General features: G+C 52.3%; 5 protein-coding genes across 5 annotated transcripts; 3 read left to right on the top strand and 2 right to left on the bottom strand.

Moving 5' to 3' along the window:
- Positions 1-2976: 2976 nt before the first annotated feature.
- N0V96_011447 (uncharacterized protein) lies at positions 2977-3665 on the bottom strand (the record flags this gene model as incomplete). The annotated part of the gene is made up of 2 exons (XM_053192145.1): positions 2977-3380; positions 3458-3665. The coding sequence occupies 2 exons, from the start codon at positions 3663-3665 to the stop codon at positions 2977-2979; spliced, it is 612 nt and encodes a 203-aa protein (XP_053050309.1).
- A 2848-nt stretch (positions 3666-6513) lies between these two features.
- N0V96_011446 (uncharacterized protein) lies at positions 6514-7982 on the top strand (the record flags this gene model as incomplete). Its single annotated transcript, XM_053192146.2, has 3 exons — positions 6514-7044; positions 7097-7256; positions 7309-7982. The coding sequence occupies 3 exons, from the start codon at positions 6514-6516 to the stop codon at positions 7980-7982; spliced, it is 1365 nt and encodes a 454-aa protein (XP_053050310.2).
- A 779-nt stretch (positions 7983-8761) lies between these two features.
- On the bottom strand, positions 8762-9350 carry MRPS16 (mitochondrial 37S ribosomal protein bS16m; the record flags this gene model as incomplete). Its single annotated transcript, XM_053192147.1, has 2 exons — positions 8762-9062; positions 9274-9350. The coding sequence occupies 2 exons, from the start codon at positions 9348-9350 to the stop codon at positions 8762-8764; spliced, it is 378 nt and encodes a 125-aa protein (XP_053050311.1).
- Positions 9351-9907: 557 nt separating this feature from the next.
- N0V96_011444 (uncharacterized protein) lies at positions 9908-11068 on the top strand (the record flags this gene model as incomplete). Its single annotated transcript, XM_053192148.1, has 1 exon — positions 9908-11068. The coding sequence occupies one exon, from the start codon at positions 9908-9910 to the stop codon at positions 11066-11068; it is 1161 nt and encodes a 386-aa protein (XP_053050312.1).
- A 3815-nt stretch (positions 11069-14883) lies between these two features.
- On the top strand, positions 14884-15663 carry N0V96_011443 (uncharacterized protein; the record flags this gene model as incomplete). Its single annotated transcript, XM_053192149.2, has 2 exons — positions 14884-15235; positions 15305-15663. 2 exons carry the CDS (start codon positions 14884-14886, stop codon positions 15661-15663), a joined length of 711 nt encoding a protein of 236 aa, XP_053050313.2.
- Positions 15664-19041: the final 3378 nt, after the last annotated feature.

The raw sequence follows: 19041 nt of genomic DNA, 5'->3' as shown, positions 1-19041 counted from the left end.
AAGCTACTGCCACAAAGCTGTCTCGCAAGTGCCTAGTATCGCGACCGAACCCCGATATGTCTAGATCTAAGAACGTGGCTTCGTCTAGTGACAACAGTCTTCTTCGTCGCCTCGTGAGCGCGCCTTCTCCACTCCGAGTCTGCTATGGCAGATCTCTCCCGGAAGACGAATTAGAATTTTCGACAAAGTCTCACGATCCGGCTTCTGGTCACAAGCTTGTGGCACTATGGAGAAAACGTATAAGTTTTCGGTCTAGGATAGCCGTTGCTGCTACGCAAACCGCACAGCCTGTCGCATGTCACTGACATCTTCTTGACTCGCACTCTCTTCTTTCGTCCCAACATCCGCTTTTGGTTATAATGCGTTTGCGTTTCTGGGGGAACTCCGAAGATCCTGATGATCAACTACCGTTCAAACGGCCGGAACGCTTTTTGGCTGAGCAACAGCAGCCTGTCGAACAGAGCTGATGTACATCCGAGCTTCCACCTTAACCTAAGAATCCGTCCGAGAAACGACGAGGCCTAGCACCAGCCTCGATTGAGTCGAGTCGATATTGCTTACGATTGCGGATTTGAAATACCGTCAACCAAGGATTGATATATCGTCGGGGCGGTCGACGGGTCTTTCTGTGACTATCCACTCTAGCGCAGCTGTTACCTTATCTTGGTTCCCTTCGCTACGCATCTCCTGCCAATGACGCATTTGATGCTTCACCCGTATCTCGAAACCGTTCATACAAGATTTGTTCATGTCATCGTCTACGAGAGGCCGAGCATTCTGCGTCTGTCCCATATGCAAAATATCAGTCACGGAGGGAAACGGACGGGCTTGCTCTCAAAGCCGGAGCGACTCTAGATGAGCCGGCGGACCTCTTGTTGAACCGGCAAGATGTGGTGCGTGCAGAAAATCTCTTTTGCTCCATCTCTGATCACCAGTCGTTCATTGACGCGGGCCCATGGTGGGCACCGTTCGAGCTTTGGTGGTGTTCATGCACCCGAAGGTCCCGAGACTGTTCTTGATTCAAATTCCCTGGGATCCGCCCTATTTCCAAACTGGGATTCGCCATTTCCCCCATTTCCGTGTTGGCACTACGCCAAGTTTGGAACGGAATGATATCTCGATGTCAATCACGCGAGCGGGCGGCGTGAAGAGTGTTCGATTAAAGACTAAGACGTTACGATGTAACGCATGATTCTTTGCTTTGCTTAACTGATGAAGTGCGTGAGTGCCAAAGACGGGATCGACGGTTTCGAACTTTGCAACATTAAAATCATAGACAGAGCTTGCAGCAGCAAATCTTCTGTTGCAATCCCACCGGTTGCCAAACTAGCTGTCGCACACTGTGCATCTTAACAATATCTACCACAGCCCCCTCCTCCAGCCAGCACCCCTGAGAACAATCCCTGTGTCTCTCATGAACTTTGAACGCCCAAGTCCGAGTATTCAGCAAAGACGGCCAACGGCATGATTGGGCGACTTCACTTTTAACCACACTGGTTCCAAGGTTCTTCCCTTGATTATGCCGACGCCTCAGTGGCTTTCGTCTCCCCGTGTGTGGCTTGACACGTCAGCTTAAGCAGTCTCAAAACAGGGAAATGAGCATCTGGTGACCCGGTAGTTTGGCTGACGCGGGGTATCGAGCCTCGACATTTCCATTATTGGTCAATTCTCAACGACAGACTCTCGTTGACGTGCCCATTCCTGATCTACTGAGTCCTGCTTTTTGGCTTGCTATCTGCCAAGAGTCCTCATGGAGAAGGAGTCGAACCCAAATATCGATTGAACCAGCTCTGGGGCTTCTGACAGACTAGAACCTGTGCTGACACACTTGCTACTTGGGCACTATCGTGAGGGGTTGTCAGCCGCTTGGTGCCATCACCTGTAGTTCGCCATCCGTGCCCAGAGTTCACGGACGAGGCCCCCTGAGAGCTGCATTGGACAGCACCCGGAAAGCCAAGCTTTCTGGTCTGGTAGATCAGGCTTCTTCCGACTCTAGCATCCAGTGTCACCTCAGCGCTCGAGCGGCCCCTCCACCGATATGCTTAGGTCGGTTAGATATGGGCACAGAAAATGTCATGGCACGATTCACGGAAAGTTTGCGTTCATTTTTCTCGTATTATCGCCAGTTTGCCACTGGTCGTAACTACTCGACGTTGGGGAGAGCAGACCCAGAAACTGACAAGGCATCGCCCGAGCGTTTGCTGAAGTTACTCTCAAGTTTATTTCAGCCTCCCAGCAACTCGCCAGAATTCGTTGTGTCTTGCCACAACTGACCAGTCTGGGGACAAAGTCCGACAAACCTGTTTCTGAAACGCGGAGAAGGGAGATCCCGCCACTGCTAGGCCAGCACTCTGTGTGGGAGTCTGCATACTGTTCTCACCAATCCGGCTCATCCATTGAGCCCATGCAACCGGGGCTTTGATCCAATCATGTTGCATTCTGGAGAGTAGCTTTCTGTGTCTGTGTTGCGGTTCGGGCGGCCGAGACCAAGCTTTTCGGGGTCATCCGAGCACATGCTTGAGGCGATGTCTTCTGCAGGTCGGTCCAGGAGCATCCCGTTGCGAAACTCCATTGTGAACAAAGCTTCATATCTTTGATTCGGGGTTTTTTGGGACGAAGAAATCTAATCCACCGAGAATGCGCTGTAGCCGACTTGTCGGATTCTCATGTGATGACATTGTTGGTGGTTGCTGAAAAGCTCTTCCATTGCAGGCCCTGCTGGAGCTGCTATCATGGTCATCGGGAGAGCTCCCACCCAAGGTGACTCTTTCGTTTCATGCGTGCCGGAAGATGGCCTGATTCCGGACTTGGATAGGTGGACTGGTCGTACCGAGAGCGGCCCTGGGGTATAACCAGCATTCTAAGTATGTGCAGGGCCCTGTACAGTGCAAGTCCAGCGGTAATCGTCCTGTAAGCTAGTAGTCTTTACGCCATTATCAAAGGTTGACAAGATGTCACATCCTCGGACGGGAGAGATCAAAGGGCTGTCGCGGCCTCCTTCTCCCGTTCGGCTCTCCGCACCCGGCGCTCAACCATCTCCACTCGGCCCTCAACATCGGCGACGAAGTCCGACACGCCCAAGACGCCCTGCTGGTACCATGCTTGGAGGACCTCCTCGCTCCGGGCGCGCAGCTCGGCCATCTCGGCCTCCTGTGCGATCTGCGTCGCTTCGATGCCGCGCAGTCTGGGCATGAGGGAGGCGAGGGCCGCGCTCTGAGATGATTCGGGGATGGGGCAGTCGTTAACGGAGGTCAGGGACGAGGCCGTTGCCGGAAAGGCGGCGGCGGAGGCGAGGACGGTGGCTTGTATTGCTTCTGGGGCGAGGTGGATTGGCGGCTCCGAGGGCGGTGGGGGTTGGAAGAGGGTTGGTTGGGAGTTATCTGGAAAGAGAGGTCTTGATGTCAGTCGTGCTCGTGGGGCTTGGGATCTGGCTGAACGTGAGAGTTGGTGGACGTACAGATCTTCATTAATTCGCCATATACGCGGATGCGGGAGAGAAGATGGTTGAAGCGGCGCTCGAGATCTTCTAGGGTGTCGACTGCCGAATCTGTCTGGGAGGAGTGTGAAGGTGCCGTTGGGCCGTAGAGGAGGTGCTCGATGCGTAGGAGACGCGATTCGAGGAGGGATATTGTCGAAAGCGTTGTCTTGTCGAGAGAGTTATCCATGGTGAGGGAGGATATCGCGCGTTATGTCGCGTGTTTGAGTGAGTTTCGTTTGGATCGAGGAGATGGATTCCACTGCACTGCTAGTGTGCCGTCGCGCGTGGGTCAGGATGGTGATTGTCGGTGAGGGAAATGTCGTACTTGGGAGGTGAGTCGAAACAAGCAAGCAATTCCCCGAGAGTTGATCGTCGCGGGTTGCGATTTAGCGTGGTAAGGCTGGGAGGTGAGGAAGCAAGGGAAGATGTTGAGTGGCTGAAGCTCTCTTCCTGGGATCTCGAGAGTCAAGGTTGAGAGTCAGTGTGGCCAGCTGCCCGGGAAAGTGTGGCTTGTGACCGACCCACCGGACCGCACGATCCAAGACATGCGATAAGATAAGAGGTGTACTGGTTGAGCCAGCCAATGGAATGAATTGGTCTCGGTCGCATTGAGACTCATTTCCCACAATGTCTCTCTAATTACAAAGTCATTATTCTTCACATATCTTCGTTATCCTAATCAACTATATTTGGGACGGTTCCGGGGAAGACGATGAAAGGGAGAAGCAAAAGCAACTTTGTTCACAGACATTAGGTAAGGTGAGGCACATCAAAACTAACGACATCAAACGGCATTTGAGGGTCGCCTGAGTCTCGTGCTCCCCCCCAAACTCGCGAGTGCGACTCCACGCCGGCCCCTGCGCCAAGCACAGAGTGAGGCAAGTGTCAGCGGGTGAGCGGGCTGGGTGGACGCTAAGGTAAGGACCTGCTGGCATTCTGCTGCTTGGTGCCATGGTGCCTTGCCTTGTCCTGCGCCGGCCGGTGTTGGCCGCTGACGGACATTTCGGAACGTGCCAATGCCTCGTGGCCGTGGCCATGGAAGGATCCGCAGGTATGAGGCACGTAGGAACGGATACCGAAGGTCCATTACGGTCTGGGCAATACGTAAGAATTGCTAAACTGCCAGATTGCTTTCCCCGTCAAGTTCCAGTCCCGGGTCTCCGGTTTTCTTACCTAAGAGCTCATGGCACGTAATGCTGTGTAACAAGAATTAATGGCATTGGACAGCGTCTGCTCGGCGGTAGCAAACACTCTCGTCAGTTCGTCATTTACTTCCCTGTGCTGGACAAACTTCCACTTCCTTCAATACCCACCACCAACACCATCACTGGCAGTCCACCACCACGCAAGACGCAAGGTACCACCACCCTCACGACACCCTGTGCCTGCTCATTTTACCCGCCCCGAGTCCCCCGACCAGGTCCTGTCATCCTAATACCACCTTACTCTGGAACTCCCCGCCGCTTGTCCATAATTAATACCTTTAAACTTCTCGGTTATTGAGCGGGAACCCTCGTCCCTCCTCTTGCTCCTTCTGTCTTTCTCCCGTTCAGCGTGTAGTGTACTTTGTACCAGCGGGGGGCTGAAGTGGTCTACGTCCTTTTTTCCCATTTGTACACGTATACACCTTACCCACGTCCCGGGGGAAGGAAAAAAGACCATCCATCGCATCGCACATTGTCGTGTGATCTATCCTTCCGTCCTGCGACTTTGCGACTGAGACGACCTTCGACACCTTGGACGTGCCGTCGTGACTCGTTTTGTCGCCGCCCCCTAGAAAAGGGCATTCAGAGATCGACAGACGAAAAGTGCTGACCGGTATTGGCCACCCGTCCACCGTCCGTCCCAGTGCTGCCTTCCCAGCCCGGCGGCCCCGTTCAGCCAGCGTCAGCCCGCCGCAGAACCAGAACCTTGAATTACTCGGTCGCTACACCCCGAACCGAAGCCTGCGAGGTTTGTCCCAGCAGGGGCGACCACCTTTCCTCGATTGATTTCGAGAGATTCCTCCAAAAGCACGTCACAGCTGCCCTGCGCAAACTCTCCGCCGGCCATTCGTCGCAACGTCACGCCTTCTCTACGCCTTCTCCGCCTTGACTGAGAGAGAGTGTGTGTGGGTGGGTGTGCCGACTCGAACACCACTGACGAGTGACAACCGACCGGGTGCTGCAGCCAGCAAGCCGTAACCGCAAGCCGCAGTCGCATCCCAAACGCCGCGAAGCCGACAAACGCCGCCTTTCTTTTCTCCTCTTCTGATCAACGACGAACAGCTGCTTTCTTTCGACCTCTCTTGTTACTCTTACGCTTTCGGCTTCTACTCGACAAATCATCAACAAAAACCAGCTCCATATCTCTCTCGCAACTCACGACTTGTGACTGTGTTCTGTGACTTTGGGTCGCATTTGTGGACACTTCGTTCTACTTCCCCAATCCGGCAACTTCTTACGGAGTCTTTTTATTTTTATTTTTTGGTTATTCTTATCTGACCTCCGCTTTTGCGATTGCGCGTGCGACTACTATTACCAACCACTCGAACGAGAGAGAGCGCAGCGACGCATTCTGGCGACGACAGCGAACAACGACCGACGAACCGACAACCGACTGATCAGGACGACGACACCGACGGCGATCGATAATTACGAAGCGGGCGAGCAATACTATGACGAATTACTCTAGCATTACTGATGGAAACGCAAATTCAATTGCGTCTGGAAGCTCCGGCGAAATGTCACGGTATGCCGAACTCCCGATCCTCCCCGCAGGAGGCGCATACAGCCAGATGACCCAGATGGAAGAGAGCTTTGCTGACCCATGGAATACAATTTTGCAGACAACGCCGAAGAAACACGAAGGAGGGGGGAGGCCAGGCCTCGATGCTGAGTAGCGTGATCAACCTGCTCAATACTAGTACGTGCTGTCGCGGATTCCCACGAGATGGCACGCGAGTGCGGGGCAAGAAAAAGAGCTGACGAATCGTGACTACAGTCGTCGGCGCGGGGACGTTGGCAATGCCATCAGTGGTTTCACACATGGGCTGTATGCTTGGTGTCTTGATGATTATGTGGTCTGGACTCACGGCCGCCTTTGGCCTGTATCTTCAGTCTCGTTGCGCCCGTTACCTCGATCGAGGGACATCGTCCTTCTTCGCCATTTCCAAGATTACGTACCCAAACGCCGCCATCATATTTGACACTGCCATTGCGATAAAGTGCTTTGGAGTGGGTGTCTCCTACATGATCATCATTGGCGACTTGATGCCAAAGGTCTTCATCGGCTTATTCGCGGGTGCCGTGGCGGAGAACCCGTACCTCGGCGAGAGGAACTTTTGGATTACTGCTTTCATGCTGGTCATTATTCCTCTCAGCTTTCTGAAGAAGCTCGACTCGCTCAAGTACACCAGTATTGTTGCTCTGGTCTCCATCGGCTACCTCGTCATTTTGGTCATCTATCACTTTTCAACGGACCGACTCAAGGACATGAACGAGATCCGAGTTGTTGAGCCCGAAAGCGCTGTCGCATTCCTTAGCACGTTGCCCGTTGTTGTCTTTGCCTACACATGCCACCAGAATGTAAGTTTGACTTTGAGTAGAAGTCGAGGCTTTATGCTAATTCAGTGAATAGATGTTTGCCATCCTGAATGAGATCAAGGACAACTCTCCTGGCAGCGTCATAGGGGTGGTTGGCACTAGCATCGGCACAGCCGCCTCGATTTACACTGTTGTAGCCATCACTGGGTACCTCACGTTCGGCAACGCTGTCAAGGGCAATATTGTCATGATGTGTAAGTGAACCTGTGAGAATGTACCCCCCGGACCTTGCTGACCTTTTTTCAGACTCTGCAACTGCCGCTTCCTACATCGGACAGCTTGCCATAGTCGTGCTCGTTACCTTCTCGGTCCCTCTTCAGGTTCACCCTTGCCGCGCCTCCGTCGATGCCATCCTCAAGTGGCGGCCCAACCGCGCTTCAAACGCAAATGGCCGATCCACCTCTCCGGGCGGACGTCCGCTGCTGCCCTCGTCGGCTTCTGTGCGCTCCGACCACGGATCCAGCTCATCCATGGGCGAGACTCGATTTGCGATCTTAACCTCGGTCATTCTCATTCTTTCCTATGTCACCGCTCTCTCAGTACACAGTCTTGAGAGAGTTTTGGCCTACGTTGGAAGCACCGGCTCAACCAGCATTAGCTTCATCCTTCCAGGCCTGTTCTACTACAAGATTAGCGACCCCGATAGCATCCATCAGCAACGTCTTCACAAGGAGGACGACGACGCCGATGCTCACAATGACGAGGAGGATGCGGATCCTATGACGACTAGTATCGCCAGTCTTGGGAGCATCGCCAGCCATGTGACAGATCCTCGCCAGTGGAAGCGCAAGTGGCGTTGGGACCTCGAGCACATTGAGCAAGACGCCCTCCGCAAGATGGCCCTGGCCCTCGCCATCTACGGCGTATGTGTCATGGTGGTCTGCCTCTTTATGAACATTGTGTTCCACGCATCTCACTAATTGCGGCTACTTTCATCTTTAATGAAGATGCAGTTTAGAGGAAGAATTATTTCATTGAGGCGATGATGCAGATATATTTATTATACGGCCGCTCGGGATAGACATACGGCGACGTGACAAAAGTCCCAAGGGTAGCGTCGCGCATATTTGGAGTTGGATGGTCTGCTTCTCTTCTGATTATTGGGGGCCTCTTTTCGTTTTCTTTGTGTACCCCTTACCAGCGTGGTGGCTGCATGTCAAGGGCGTTGGTTACGCCCAGCATAAGTCTTCAATTCTTCTTTTTTTTCTCATCGTTTAGTCTAGAACCAACTTCTGGGACAGACTCGGCCCATCGGCTCATAGTCACAGCGGCCTTTCGATAACCTTCAAACATAGCTTCAACTGGGAGTGACATTTTGGTCTTTTTACAGTCGTCTTATTGTACAACTTTTGTGATGTGACGTAGTGCTGGATGCCCCTGGTTTTTCACTTCACTTTTCCTCGTCCATGCCCGTGGGTGAGTCGAGCCGCAACCTCGACTCGTTTCTAGCCTGCCCGTTGCCGTCTCTTTTCGCCTTAATAGTACAATACCACCATCAGCCCCTTCCTCTCCGCGCAATCACGAACCTCATGCGTTAAAGGGCCAACTGCAACCCCTGCGATTTGCGCAACGCTTTTTAATGCTTTTGATACACGACAAAGTCCTAGCCGATATGGCCCACAACACTTTCACCCCGTCGTATCTCCGTCCAAGCCGAAGATTTCCAACAAGATTGCTGCCATCGCCTATGATAATTCGCCTATGATGCTTCCGCCGGGGCCGCCGCCTTGGCCGGAGCGGCAGGTGTCCTCAACGACTTTGCCGCCGTCGCCGTGTTGGGGGTACCGTTTGGTCTGTATTTGGGCTCGAGGATGCCGACCATGGAGAGTAACCGCCAGACGGTCTCGGTGGGCTGGGCGCCGACGCCGACCCAGTAGCGGGCGCGGAGGGAGTCGAGGCGGATGTCCTTGTGCGGCTTGGTGGTCGCGTCGTAGGGGTCTTGGCGGGGGACGGGGTCGTAGGTGCCGATTACTTCGATTGGTTTGCTGTTGCGGGCTGTTCTGTTGTTGGCGAAGAAAAGGTTCAAGGGTTAGCTTTATTTGAGGTTACTCTCTACGATGTTCAAGGTTCGTTGTATCGTGCTTTGTTGGGGGTTTCTCTGTTGAGAGCTTCGATGCTCGGCGATGGGAGGGAGATGTCCATGTCATGGCGACGGTGATGTGATTTTCTGAGGGAGGATTTGTGAATGGTGACCTGAGATTGGAGGCGTACCTTGCTTGTGTGACGACGATGTTGTAGAAGGGCTGGTTGACGCGCCCGAAGCGGGCGAGGCGTATGCGGACGACCATGTTTGGAGGTTGTGTGGAGGTTCTGGGCTCGAGCTGGAGTTGGAGGAAGTAGGCGTTTCCGTCGGGAGGTTCGAAGGAAAGTCGATTGAGGTGTCGGGTATATGGTGCGTTGTGGTCGCGGAGCTGGAGACAGCTTCAATGATGTATAGCAAGGTGAGGTGATGCGAGGCGTTTGGTGGCCTTGGTCGTGTCCGGGGGAATTTTTGGTCGGTGAAGATGTTGTTCCGCTTCCGAAGAAATCTGGGCGCTAGTGCAAGAACGGTAAGAGGAACGGAGGAGATGACTGGAACGGGGACCGGGGACCCGGGCCCCTACCGATTTTCGTGTGGTGGGTTCTTAGTGATATGAGCAGAAACCAACAAACAGAACCAACTAGCGGTGGAAGAGAGGGAAGCGGGGGCGAACTTGTTAGAGAGAAAGAGAGGGGAAACTTGGGGGGATTTGTCTGGCTACATCAACTTCCCACTCTGTTCCCACGAGTCACGGCTCTTTCTAGCGTAACGACTAAATAAACTTTCCACGACTCGAGCTACCTCACGGCAGGAAACCTATTTGCAATGGCCGACACACCGGCACCTCCCCCGCACCCAACATCGGGGCCCGCTACAGAGCCGGCTGCCGAAACGGTGATTCAACCGGCGTCTCAACCGGCGAGCCCGGCAGCCACCTCTCCCGAAGCCGAGGGGGGAAGCACAGATCCTCCTGCACAAGTGACTGTCGCTGGCGACGATACTGAGAATGAGACCGACGCATCCTCACTGCAGAGCGGACTTACTGCCACAACAAACGAATCACAGGCGTCTGTGACCCCAAGCATCTTTGACTATCGGCTCGAAAACGGCCGCAGTTACCACCGCCTCAGCGATGGCAGCTACCTCGTTCCCAACGATGAGACTGAACAAGAGCGCCTCGACATTGCGAACCATCTCTGGCTCATCGCCTGGGACGGTAAATTCTGCCTGTGTCCCAAGAACCAGGGCGCCAAAAGGGTTCTCGACCTCGGCACGGGCACGGGCGTGTGGTCCATTTTATACGCCGACGCGTTCCAAGGTGCAGAAGTTCTGGGCGTAGACCTGAGTCCGATCCAACCCGAGTTCGTGCCTCCGAACTGCTACTTTGAGGTTGATGATCTGGAAAAGGAGTGGACATGGACGACCCCGTTCGACTTTATCTTTGCGCGCAATATGGCTGGCAGCTTCCAAGATTGGGCAAAGGTCATCGCACAGGCGTTTAGAAACCTCGAACCCGGCGGTTACTTTGAGATCCACGATAACCTGTACCCCCTCGAGTGCGACGACGGCACCCTCAAGGAGGACTCGGCGCTGTTCCAGTGGTCAAAGTACCTCGTCGAGGCCACGGACAAGATTGGCCGTCCCATCACCATTGCCTCCAAGCTTGACAAGATGCTCGAGGAGGCCGGCTTCGTGGACGTGGTAGTCACGAAGCAGGTCATGCCGGCGTCGCCTTGGGCCAAGGACGAAAAGTTGAACGCGCTGGGTGTGTGGACGTCGGCTTCGCTCCTCCCCGGCATCGAGGGCCTGTGCCTCGCTCTCTTTACTCGCGTTCTGGATTGGGACCCTAACGAGGTCATTGCGTTTTGTTCAAGCGTCAGGAAGGATGCCAAGAACTTGGGCATCCATGCGTACTGGTACGGATACTCCATTTACGGACGGAAGCCATTCCTCAAGGAAGGGGAAGAAGAAGCTGCGCAGAACTGAGATTGGAGAGTTTGTTTTAGAGGTCTGCGGTTTTCCTGTTAGAAAGGCCAGTCCAGACAGTGACTGCCTCGTAATTATAAGCGTGCGCTTCTCGGACTACATTATAATCACAGTATCGGTCATATCCTATCGTTTCAGCGGCTATCTTGCGTCATTATCTTTGGCTTTGCTGCAGTAATCACATTTCTTGAAATCAACCTGCGTGATTGACTTCTAATCTTCTCAGGAGTAACTACCTGCTACTATATTACACTTTGTGTTTTGCCAGTGGCCTCTGTTACACGAAGTGTGTGCAGGTAGTTGTAGCCCCCCACATCCCACGCTCATCTAGTAGACGCCAGCACGACGTGAGTTTGATTTACATACTAGAAAATGCATGGCTATGTGGATTGTCAACCCACTGGTGATTGAAGGTATTGACGGATAAGCCAAGACAAGCTTCAAAGAAGTCAAAAATAGGCTGATTGGACTAGTTGTCAAATTGCAAGCGTATGGACTCTTAGCTGCGCGATCTTTCGTGTTCGATCTGGAGATGATCTCTCCCTCGACTGTGACGCGAATCACCCCCGCGAACGTTCTCAGACAGCTCGTCTAAACGGTTGGCGATCTGTCTGAGATGCGGCAAGAGATACGTTTTGACGAGGTCTTTAGGAAGCCCATAAACTAGTTCATAGACCTAAAAAAAAAAAATTAAAAAAAAAAAAAAAAAAAAAAAAAAAGCACCAGAGGACCCTGCCAAGGTTAACCCCGTACCGTCGCAGTTTGACAGTGGCAGGCTCCCAGGAACACCTCATCCAGAAGCGTACTCGGCAATGCTTTGGAAACCCCCGGCCATTTATGCGAATGCGGGCTGTTGTATGGACTACTCGGACGGAAGTGATGAGATTCTGATGGCTTTCGCACAGATATCTGACACCGAAGCTTTACAATTGGTCGAAACATTGTACTTTTCTTCGAGTACAATCTAAAGAGGCGGTTGGGTGCGCCACAACTCGCGAAATTGGCGTGGTCCAAACCTTCTAATCCATCTTGAAAGCAAAAACAAGCCGAGCTCTAAGCATGAGCATGACCTTCGACTTTGAAGCCAGTTACGGACGTTATCGATCATAACCTTTAGGTAGGTATCATCAACACATGTATACTGAATCAAATCTGTCACTAATGCCTGAAACGACTGTCAGGTCAAGAGCCACCTCCCCACACGAAACTTGTTAAATTGAAACAAGTTCATGCGCGCAAGAATAAATTGAATGTTGAGAATGTGAGAGTAGAGCTAATTGCTTTACATGTTCGAAAATTGGTAGTGCGTAGTTGTTTATCGTGCACCTAAGCTAGGCTCTTTATCTTTCCGTTTAAAAGTAACGATGGCTAGGCTGACATCGGTGTTGTAGTTAGTGACGTTTCCTCGAATGGATGCTAGTCAAGTTCCAAGTATTACGTGCATGATACCACCGATCGATATTGCGGTTCAATCGCAACCGATAGGGGCTTGAAATTAAATATTTTTAGTGTTCTTTCTGCATGTCTGCAATGCTTCTTTTTCCACGAGTTTGAATATATGCCCTTGAAAAAAATTCGACCTTCCGTCGTCTACCTATTCTATGCAGGTCGATTTGTGGCTTTCCCTTGCCAACCCGAGCACCAATCCATCATCCAGGTATTTGTGAAAACCAGCTAGAGTTGTATCAAGTAGATGAGTGATACCATGTTTTGATAATCTACTTGGGATGTCTGCAACCCTTATTCCATGGGAAAGTATTTTTCCCTGACAGCATGACGCGAGTCGCGGCCAGCATCAAAGGAATCAAGGCAACTTGCAAGGTGTAATCAGGGGCTTTCCACGCCGCTCGATCCCTTTCTGCGGATGACAGCTTGGGAGGCAATTTGGTAGACCTTGAAAGACGGACTATATTGCTGTGTTCTTGTCTCAACGCTGCCGACCGACTAGCCTGAGGTATGCCAATCAAACCAAACCAAGCGCTGGTTGACAATTATAGGAAGTATGTGATGGTTTCTGTTGTTCTCAAGTATTCCCATTGCCTGAGAACAGAGAGTGGGAATGAGAGTACATCATTCACTTAAGTCTCTTTTCGGGCTTGCTAATAAGTACATTAGAGTGACAGAAAGTTCGAGGTAGCGTTAGGTAACTGTTAAAATAGTTATCTCAATGAGCACTTTGCATGGGCGGCATGCGGTTCTCAAACCTCAATCTCGCCCCGCTGCTAAGATTGTGCTTGCATCAAGATCACCATTCGGCTGCTTCCGAGTACCACCGGGTCGGGGGTTCAATGCGCGTTGGGGGCGCCTTGACCATGACAACTCACTTCGCCAGCGGCTGTAGCGGCGGCAGTGTGTTTGGTTGTTCTCTGGCATTCCGGAAAGCGCGATGGCGAAGACAAGTGCCATTTTGCGAAGATAACACGATAGATACGAAGAGCGGCTTCCAAATACGAGACCATGGCCCGGTATTCCCCCGAAGAGCTACTGTGGCTCGTCTGCGGCTAAGGTAGAGTCTTCTATCAATAGTTCTGCCCAAGTGCAGTGGGATGGTATGACGCCAAGTCCTTGCTACTAGTCACACTGACTGATCCCGCTGCAGGCTGCAGCTGTCAGGAACTCCGCCGTCGGAACTTTTGAACCAGCTTGGCGGTGCCCACCGAAAAGACAACTGGTCGAGCCTCCAACTGGCCGGGTTGTGTCAAATTTGAATTGACAAGTGACAGGCTCGAGGTCTGTCCACCGAGATGACAGGGCCCGTTGCCACTGATCGTCGCCTCGGAAAAGTACATACACGAGGAAAACGAAGGCCTGCAGCTTTCCGCTGCCCAGTGCCAACAAAACTGACAACCACGCCCAGCCTGGCCGGCTGCGTGCGTGCGTGTCTGGTAATCTACAGTAGACGAGAAAAAGAGGCACAGAAGGAGGAGAGCCCGAAGAGAACAGCCCGTTTTGTTTACCACACTAGATTCCTTAGGGTGGAAATCAGTGCTGCACGGGGGCGGCTCTTCCATGCAAGGTACCGCACAACCGAGCTAAAAGGGGGTTTACTGAATTTAGTCTGCCAGCCACAACCCCAACAGCGTTGGCCATGGGTGTGCTTCATCTCGCCTGGGTTTGTGTGATGGGGATGGGCACAAATGGAGGTTTCCTGATTGGACCCGGGGACAAGAAAGTATGCGTGCTGAAAGCCTGAAGCCATTGACCGTTCATAGTGAGTCTTTCATCCTCTCTCTCCCGGTTTTTGGGTGAAGAGCTGAAAGTTTCTCAAACAATATGTCTCTGGCTATCACAACAAAAACACGGAACTCTATTGGCGGCAATGGGCCATAGTCTCGGCAATACCGGCCGACGGCCGACGGCCTTTGCTTTTTACGAGTGGCAGTGGATGTCATTTGCTTCCTTCGCGTACGCCCGAAGCAGGGAGTCGCCTACGTCACGGCTGGCAGAAAAGAAATCAACCCACCATGAATTGATGGTTTTAACAGCAATCTAAAATTCTCTGAAAGTCGGTTTTGCATACGAGATGGGGCGGTGGGGTGGCACTAATGAGTGGAGGAGGAGGAAGAGGAGGGGTGGGAGCACCAGGCCTGACTCGTCAGGACTATCGACAGGGATCGTCTACAAATGGGTTGTTTATAAAGCTTGAGGGGGGAAGCTCAATTTCCCTTACGGTGTTCGGTCAACTTCTCAGATTTATCAATTTTGGACGTTCGTTCTTGTCACTCGCTCAGACACACTACTTATTCTAATACCGGAAAACTTCAACAAAACACCAAAAAACAACCTATATCTAATTTCTCACTTAGACCGACAACATGTTCTCCAAGACCGCCGTCGCTATCACCTCCTTCTTGGCCATTGCCGAGGCCGTCAAGGTCACCAAGCCCGCCAAGGGTGACGACTGGGACCTGTCCAAGACCAACGAGATCACCTGGGAGACCGTCTCCAGCGACCCCAAGAGCTTCGAGATCGTCATTGTCAACCAGTCCGGCTACCCCGAGGTCTCTGAGACCATCGCCACCGTCCAGGCCGCCGATGGCAAGTACGAGCTGAAGGGCGCCAAGGTCGCCGCCGGCGATGCCTACCGCATCAACCTCGTCTCCACCGACCCCCAGAACTCTGGTATCCTGGCTCAGTCCAACGAGTTCAGCTTCACTGGCTCTGACGGTACGTGAAGATAACACATTTCTCTACCCCAAAGGTCGTGAGCAATCGCGCTGACTTTCCATGACCTAGACTCCTCTTCCGCCTCTGCTTCTGGCTCCGCTACTGCGTCGGCCAGCGCCTCCGGCTCTGCTGCCACTGCCTCTGCCACCGGTTCGTCTTCCTCGGCCTCCGGCTCTGCGGCCACTGCCACCGTCACCCAGACCTCCTCCGGCCTGACCACCGTGACCACAGTGACCACCGGCTCTGCCACTGCCTCGGCCTCCGGAACCGCTGCCTCTAACGCCTCCGGCTCAGGTACCGCTTCCGGCACCGCCACTGGCTCCGCTGCCTCCGGTACTTCCACCTCTGCTCCCAGCAGCGCTTCCGCCATCAAGTCCACCTTCGCCATCTTTGGCTCCGTCGCCGTTGCCGCCTACATGCTCTTCTAAGCAAGATTGAGATGCACGCACGAATCTTGTTTTTTAGAGCTGTTTTGAGAAACCCGAATGATACCAACCGGCTACGATGAAGGGAGTAGCGACAAACTAGCGAAGTGCATTTGGAGGGGCTGGGAATTGAGGATTCTATCACAAAAATCGGATGGGTTATGTCTGGCGTCGCCTTCGCACAAGTTTGAATACGTTTTTATAGACTAATGTTGAAGCCTTCTTACTGGACTCCCTCCATTTACAAGCGGCTCGAATACGTATCCTGCATGTGTGAGTATCCGTAAGAATACCCTGACGATGGAGAACCTGGTAGCTGTATGCATGATGGGATGGATTTCCTGGGATTTGACCCCAAGTTTTCGCGCTGTTCCGGACGCGACCTGAGCGCGGAAATGAGCAGACCCATGCCGTTCATCCCGAGTGCCCAAAAAGTCAATGGAATAATCTCCACCATTGAGTTGGGCTCGTAATTATGGATACGGAATGGGCGCCCCTAATTCGAGACCGTTATACGGCAGAACCCTGCCGTTCCCCTGATCGGCCGCCTTAACGTGCAGGTTGGCGTCTGTTGGTTAACCCAATTAGGATTGACGGCTGGGATCATGCTAGGATGGGGCGTTCTTCCTTCGCTTCTCCGTTATCGCGAGCACTGGAGTAGCGAACCAACGGCTAGTTCAAATCGCGTCAGATCACCTACGGAAAACATGATTGTAGATCGCGATGTCACGAGGAAAGAATACGGGTTGCTGACTCTCGTCATTTCGAAACGGAGACGGCACACCAGCAAATCTTTTGATGAACCCCAAGACGGTCACTTTGCTGGCATTGTCCGCAAGTTACTTTTTTTCTCTTTCCCCGTGGATCCTGAAATTTCGCGACCATTTAGCCTTCCACACCTCCCACGTGCTGAAGCAGCCTTTTTTCTCTTCCACTGTCTTGCAACTGTGAGACAGTCTGCTTCAGCCTAATAAGGCGCTCACCAATCAGAATAGCGGCCTGATTGGTCTCATATAATGCCGCTTATGAGGAATGTTGCCCGTTGAATTGTAACACAAGCAAGGGATCTATCCCACTCTCACTTGTTTCACTTATCATCGAATGCTAAGGCACACCCAATAATGGGCTTTGTCTACCCTGTTCTCCCGTGAAGTTCAAAGACGGTCATCTTCCTTCCTCTCATGATTACATCTCTAGCTTGCGATGCCTAAGTGAATACGGATACAATGTACCAGATACTCTCTGAGCTCTAGGACCACGGGCGTTTCTACTAATACATTCAATGATCGGAGAATTTGAATACTTGAATAATTGTTCCCTAGCTCAATCGCGTTTAATCTAGCTCCAATACTTGATCAGCCGCTGCGTCTCATAGTTCCACACCTCGAAAATCAACTTGCTGATTGAAAGCGATTCACGAAGAACCATCAGTGGGGGCCATTGCTCAGAAGGGCTTCTCGTACCACAATCTTCACGTTTCACAGCGCGGGGACCCTTTTTGCGGTTCAAAAACGACACCCGGTTCCTACTCTGTTCGAAAAGTCTTCGGGATAGCTACTGAAGATTTTGCCACAAGTTCAGATGTGCTGATTTAGACCGGTTATTGGGGTCTCAGACACCCTAAAGTATTCTGGGGAAGATCAACGTCATTCCAGTTGTTAGGAAGGAGTGACGCAGGGAATTATTGAACACGCCATTCTACACTAAGCATCTCCACTCATAGAGGAGGCCGTACTAGTACTTTTTCTTCTTCGACTAAACAACCTCATGGGTCCGCTGGGTTGTGTTCGCTTCAAGATTGGCGGTAAAGAGCCCTCTTTTAGAGACTGAGGGCTAATGTGTGACTGAGGGAAGATGCCAAACTTCCCTTTGCTGTTTGTTCCAGACCAACACCAATGATCCTGGTAAAGCCCTGAAGATGCTTAGGTTAGCACAAGCATCGAGCCTAACCACTCACTCAAGGCAGGGAAAGAACACTCACACCCAACGTTTCTGATCACTTCCCCCTTCCCAAATGTCAGCCAGCCTGCCCTCGAGTTGTCGGGAGGATCCCATCTCCATCTCGTGGTGATCGATACCGCGCTGGTAGCTTGGAACGAAATCTCATTCTGTTTTGGACTCTCAATCTCGACGCATTTGGCTGGAAAGGGACCTTGAACGCCATCGTGCCACCCGGTGCACCACTTGCCGCCCCATTCCTCTGGAAACTCAACACCGACAATCTTTGCGCCAACGAAGAACGTGAGCACATTTGAGCTACCGTCAGGGCCCAACAAGTTTTCGCCTCTCCGCTGAACGTGGCTCTTCAAAGCCGTGGCGACGGGAAACTGGGTGAGAATGTCATTGTCGGGGAAAGAATTTGGAGCTGGAGGTGATGGGAAGTGGACATCATAGTCCTCGATTTGATGATGATCCTTGTCGACTTGACCATACAAGACAGTAACGCCAGGAACTTCGGGGAGAGGCTGTGGATGGCGAGAGAGGTGTTGGAGAAGCTGATCTGCGCTCTGGAAGACAGTTGCGTCCCCCTCGTGGACGGTGCGTCCGATATGGGTGCAGAACAGACACGCGTATCGGATTTCCGCTGTTGTTTTCACCGCGATGTGGGACTTGACCAGCAAGCGCACACGGTAGAGTATGCCATACTTCAGAAAGTTTGCTCGGGCTTGGGGGTATTAGAAACAGCAAAGCAAATCAATGGAAACTCGGGTTGGCTTACAGTCACCCTCTTTGTCTAGAGTTAGCGATCTGTTCAAATGATGATACTCGCAATCCATGCACCGGCCGATTGGAAGTGGTTCGCCCTGCTCTTGTTTTAGCCGTACTGTTCCCAGGCTGGATTCCGTGCGTTCAAAAATGTTTTCGGGGTTTGAGGTTTGACTCACCCAAGTCATAGTCTGCTTGATGCCATGCCAATATCCTCCTCTGCGAAATGTTTGTGCGCCGTCACAGAATCCTTTGAGCTGATGAAAAGAGCTCTTCGGCCCTATCAAACATCCTTCTTCCTTTTCCATTGCTGAGATGGATCTCAAGTGTTGCGTACTAGTTTCTGAGGCTGCTTGCTCATCAGCCAGCATCAGTCCATCTGTAAAGAGCCCAGAAGATGGGAAATCGATGGCAAGGGCTGGATCTGGTTTTGTTCCTGCGCTCGGTGACATCCGCACATCGATGGTTGGAAGCTTAGGCGAAGTTACGTTGGAAGAGTAAGTTGGGACATCGGAGTATACCGACGTTCTATTTGTAGTTGAAGGGCTTGTTGGATCAAATACTGAGCTTTGCGGCGTCACGGCGTCGAAGCCTCTTCGATGGATCCGGGATACGAATGTGCCATCGCTAAATGCATCATCACCCACGGCGGAATTCTCGGGGATGCTTCCACGG

Source organism: Colletotrichum fioriniae (genome assembly GCF_027942845.1).
Source record: "Colletotrichum fioriniae strain IMI 355084 chromosome Unknown scaffold_17, whole genome shotgun sequence".
Taxonomy (NCBI): Eukaryota; Fungi; Ascomycota; class Sordariomycetes; order Glomerellales; family Glomerellaceae; genus Colletotrichum; species Colletotrichum fioriniae.
The sequence above is the reverse complement of the archived record's forward strand: the minus strand, read 5'-3'. Positions and strand labels throughout refer to the sequence as shown.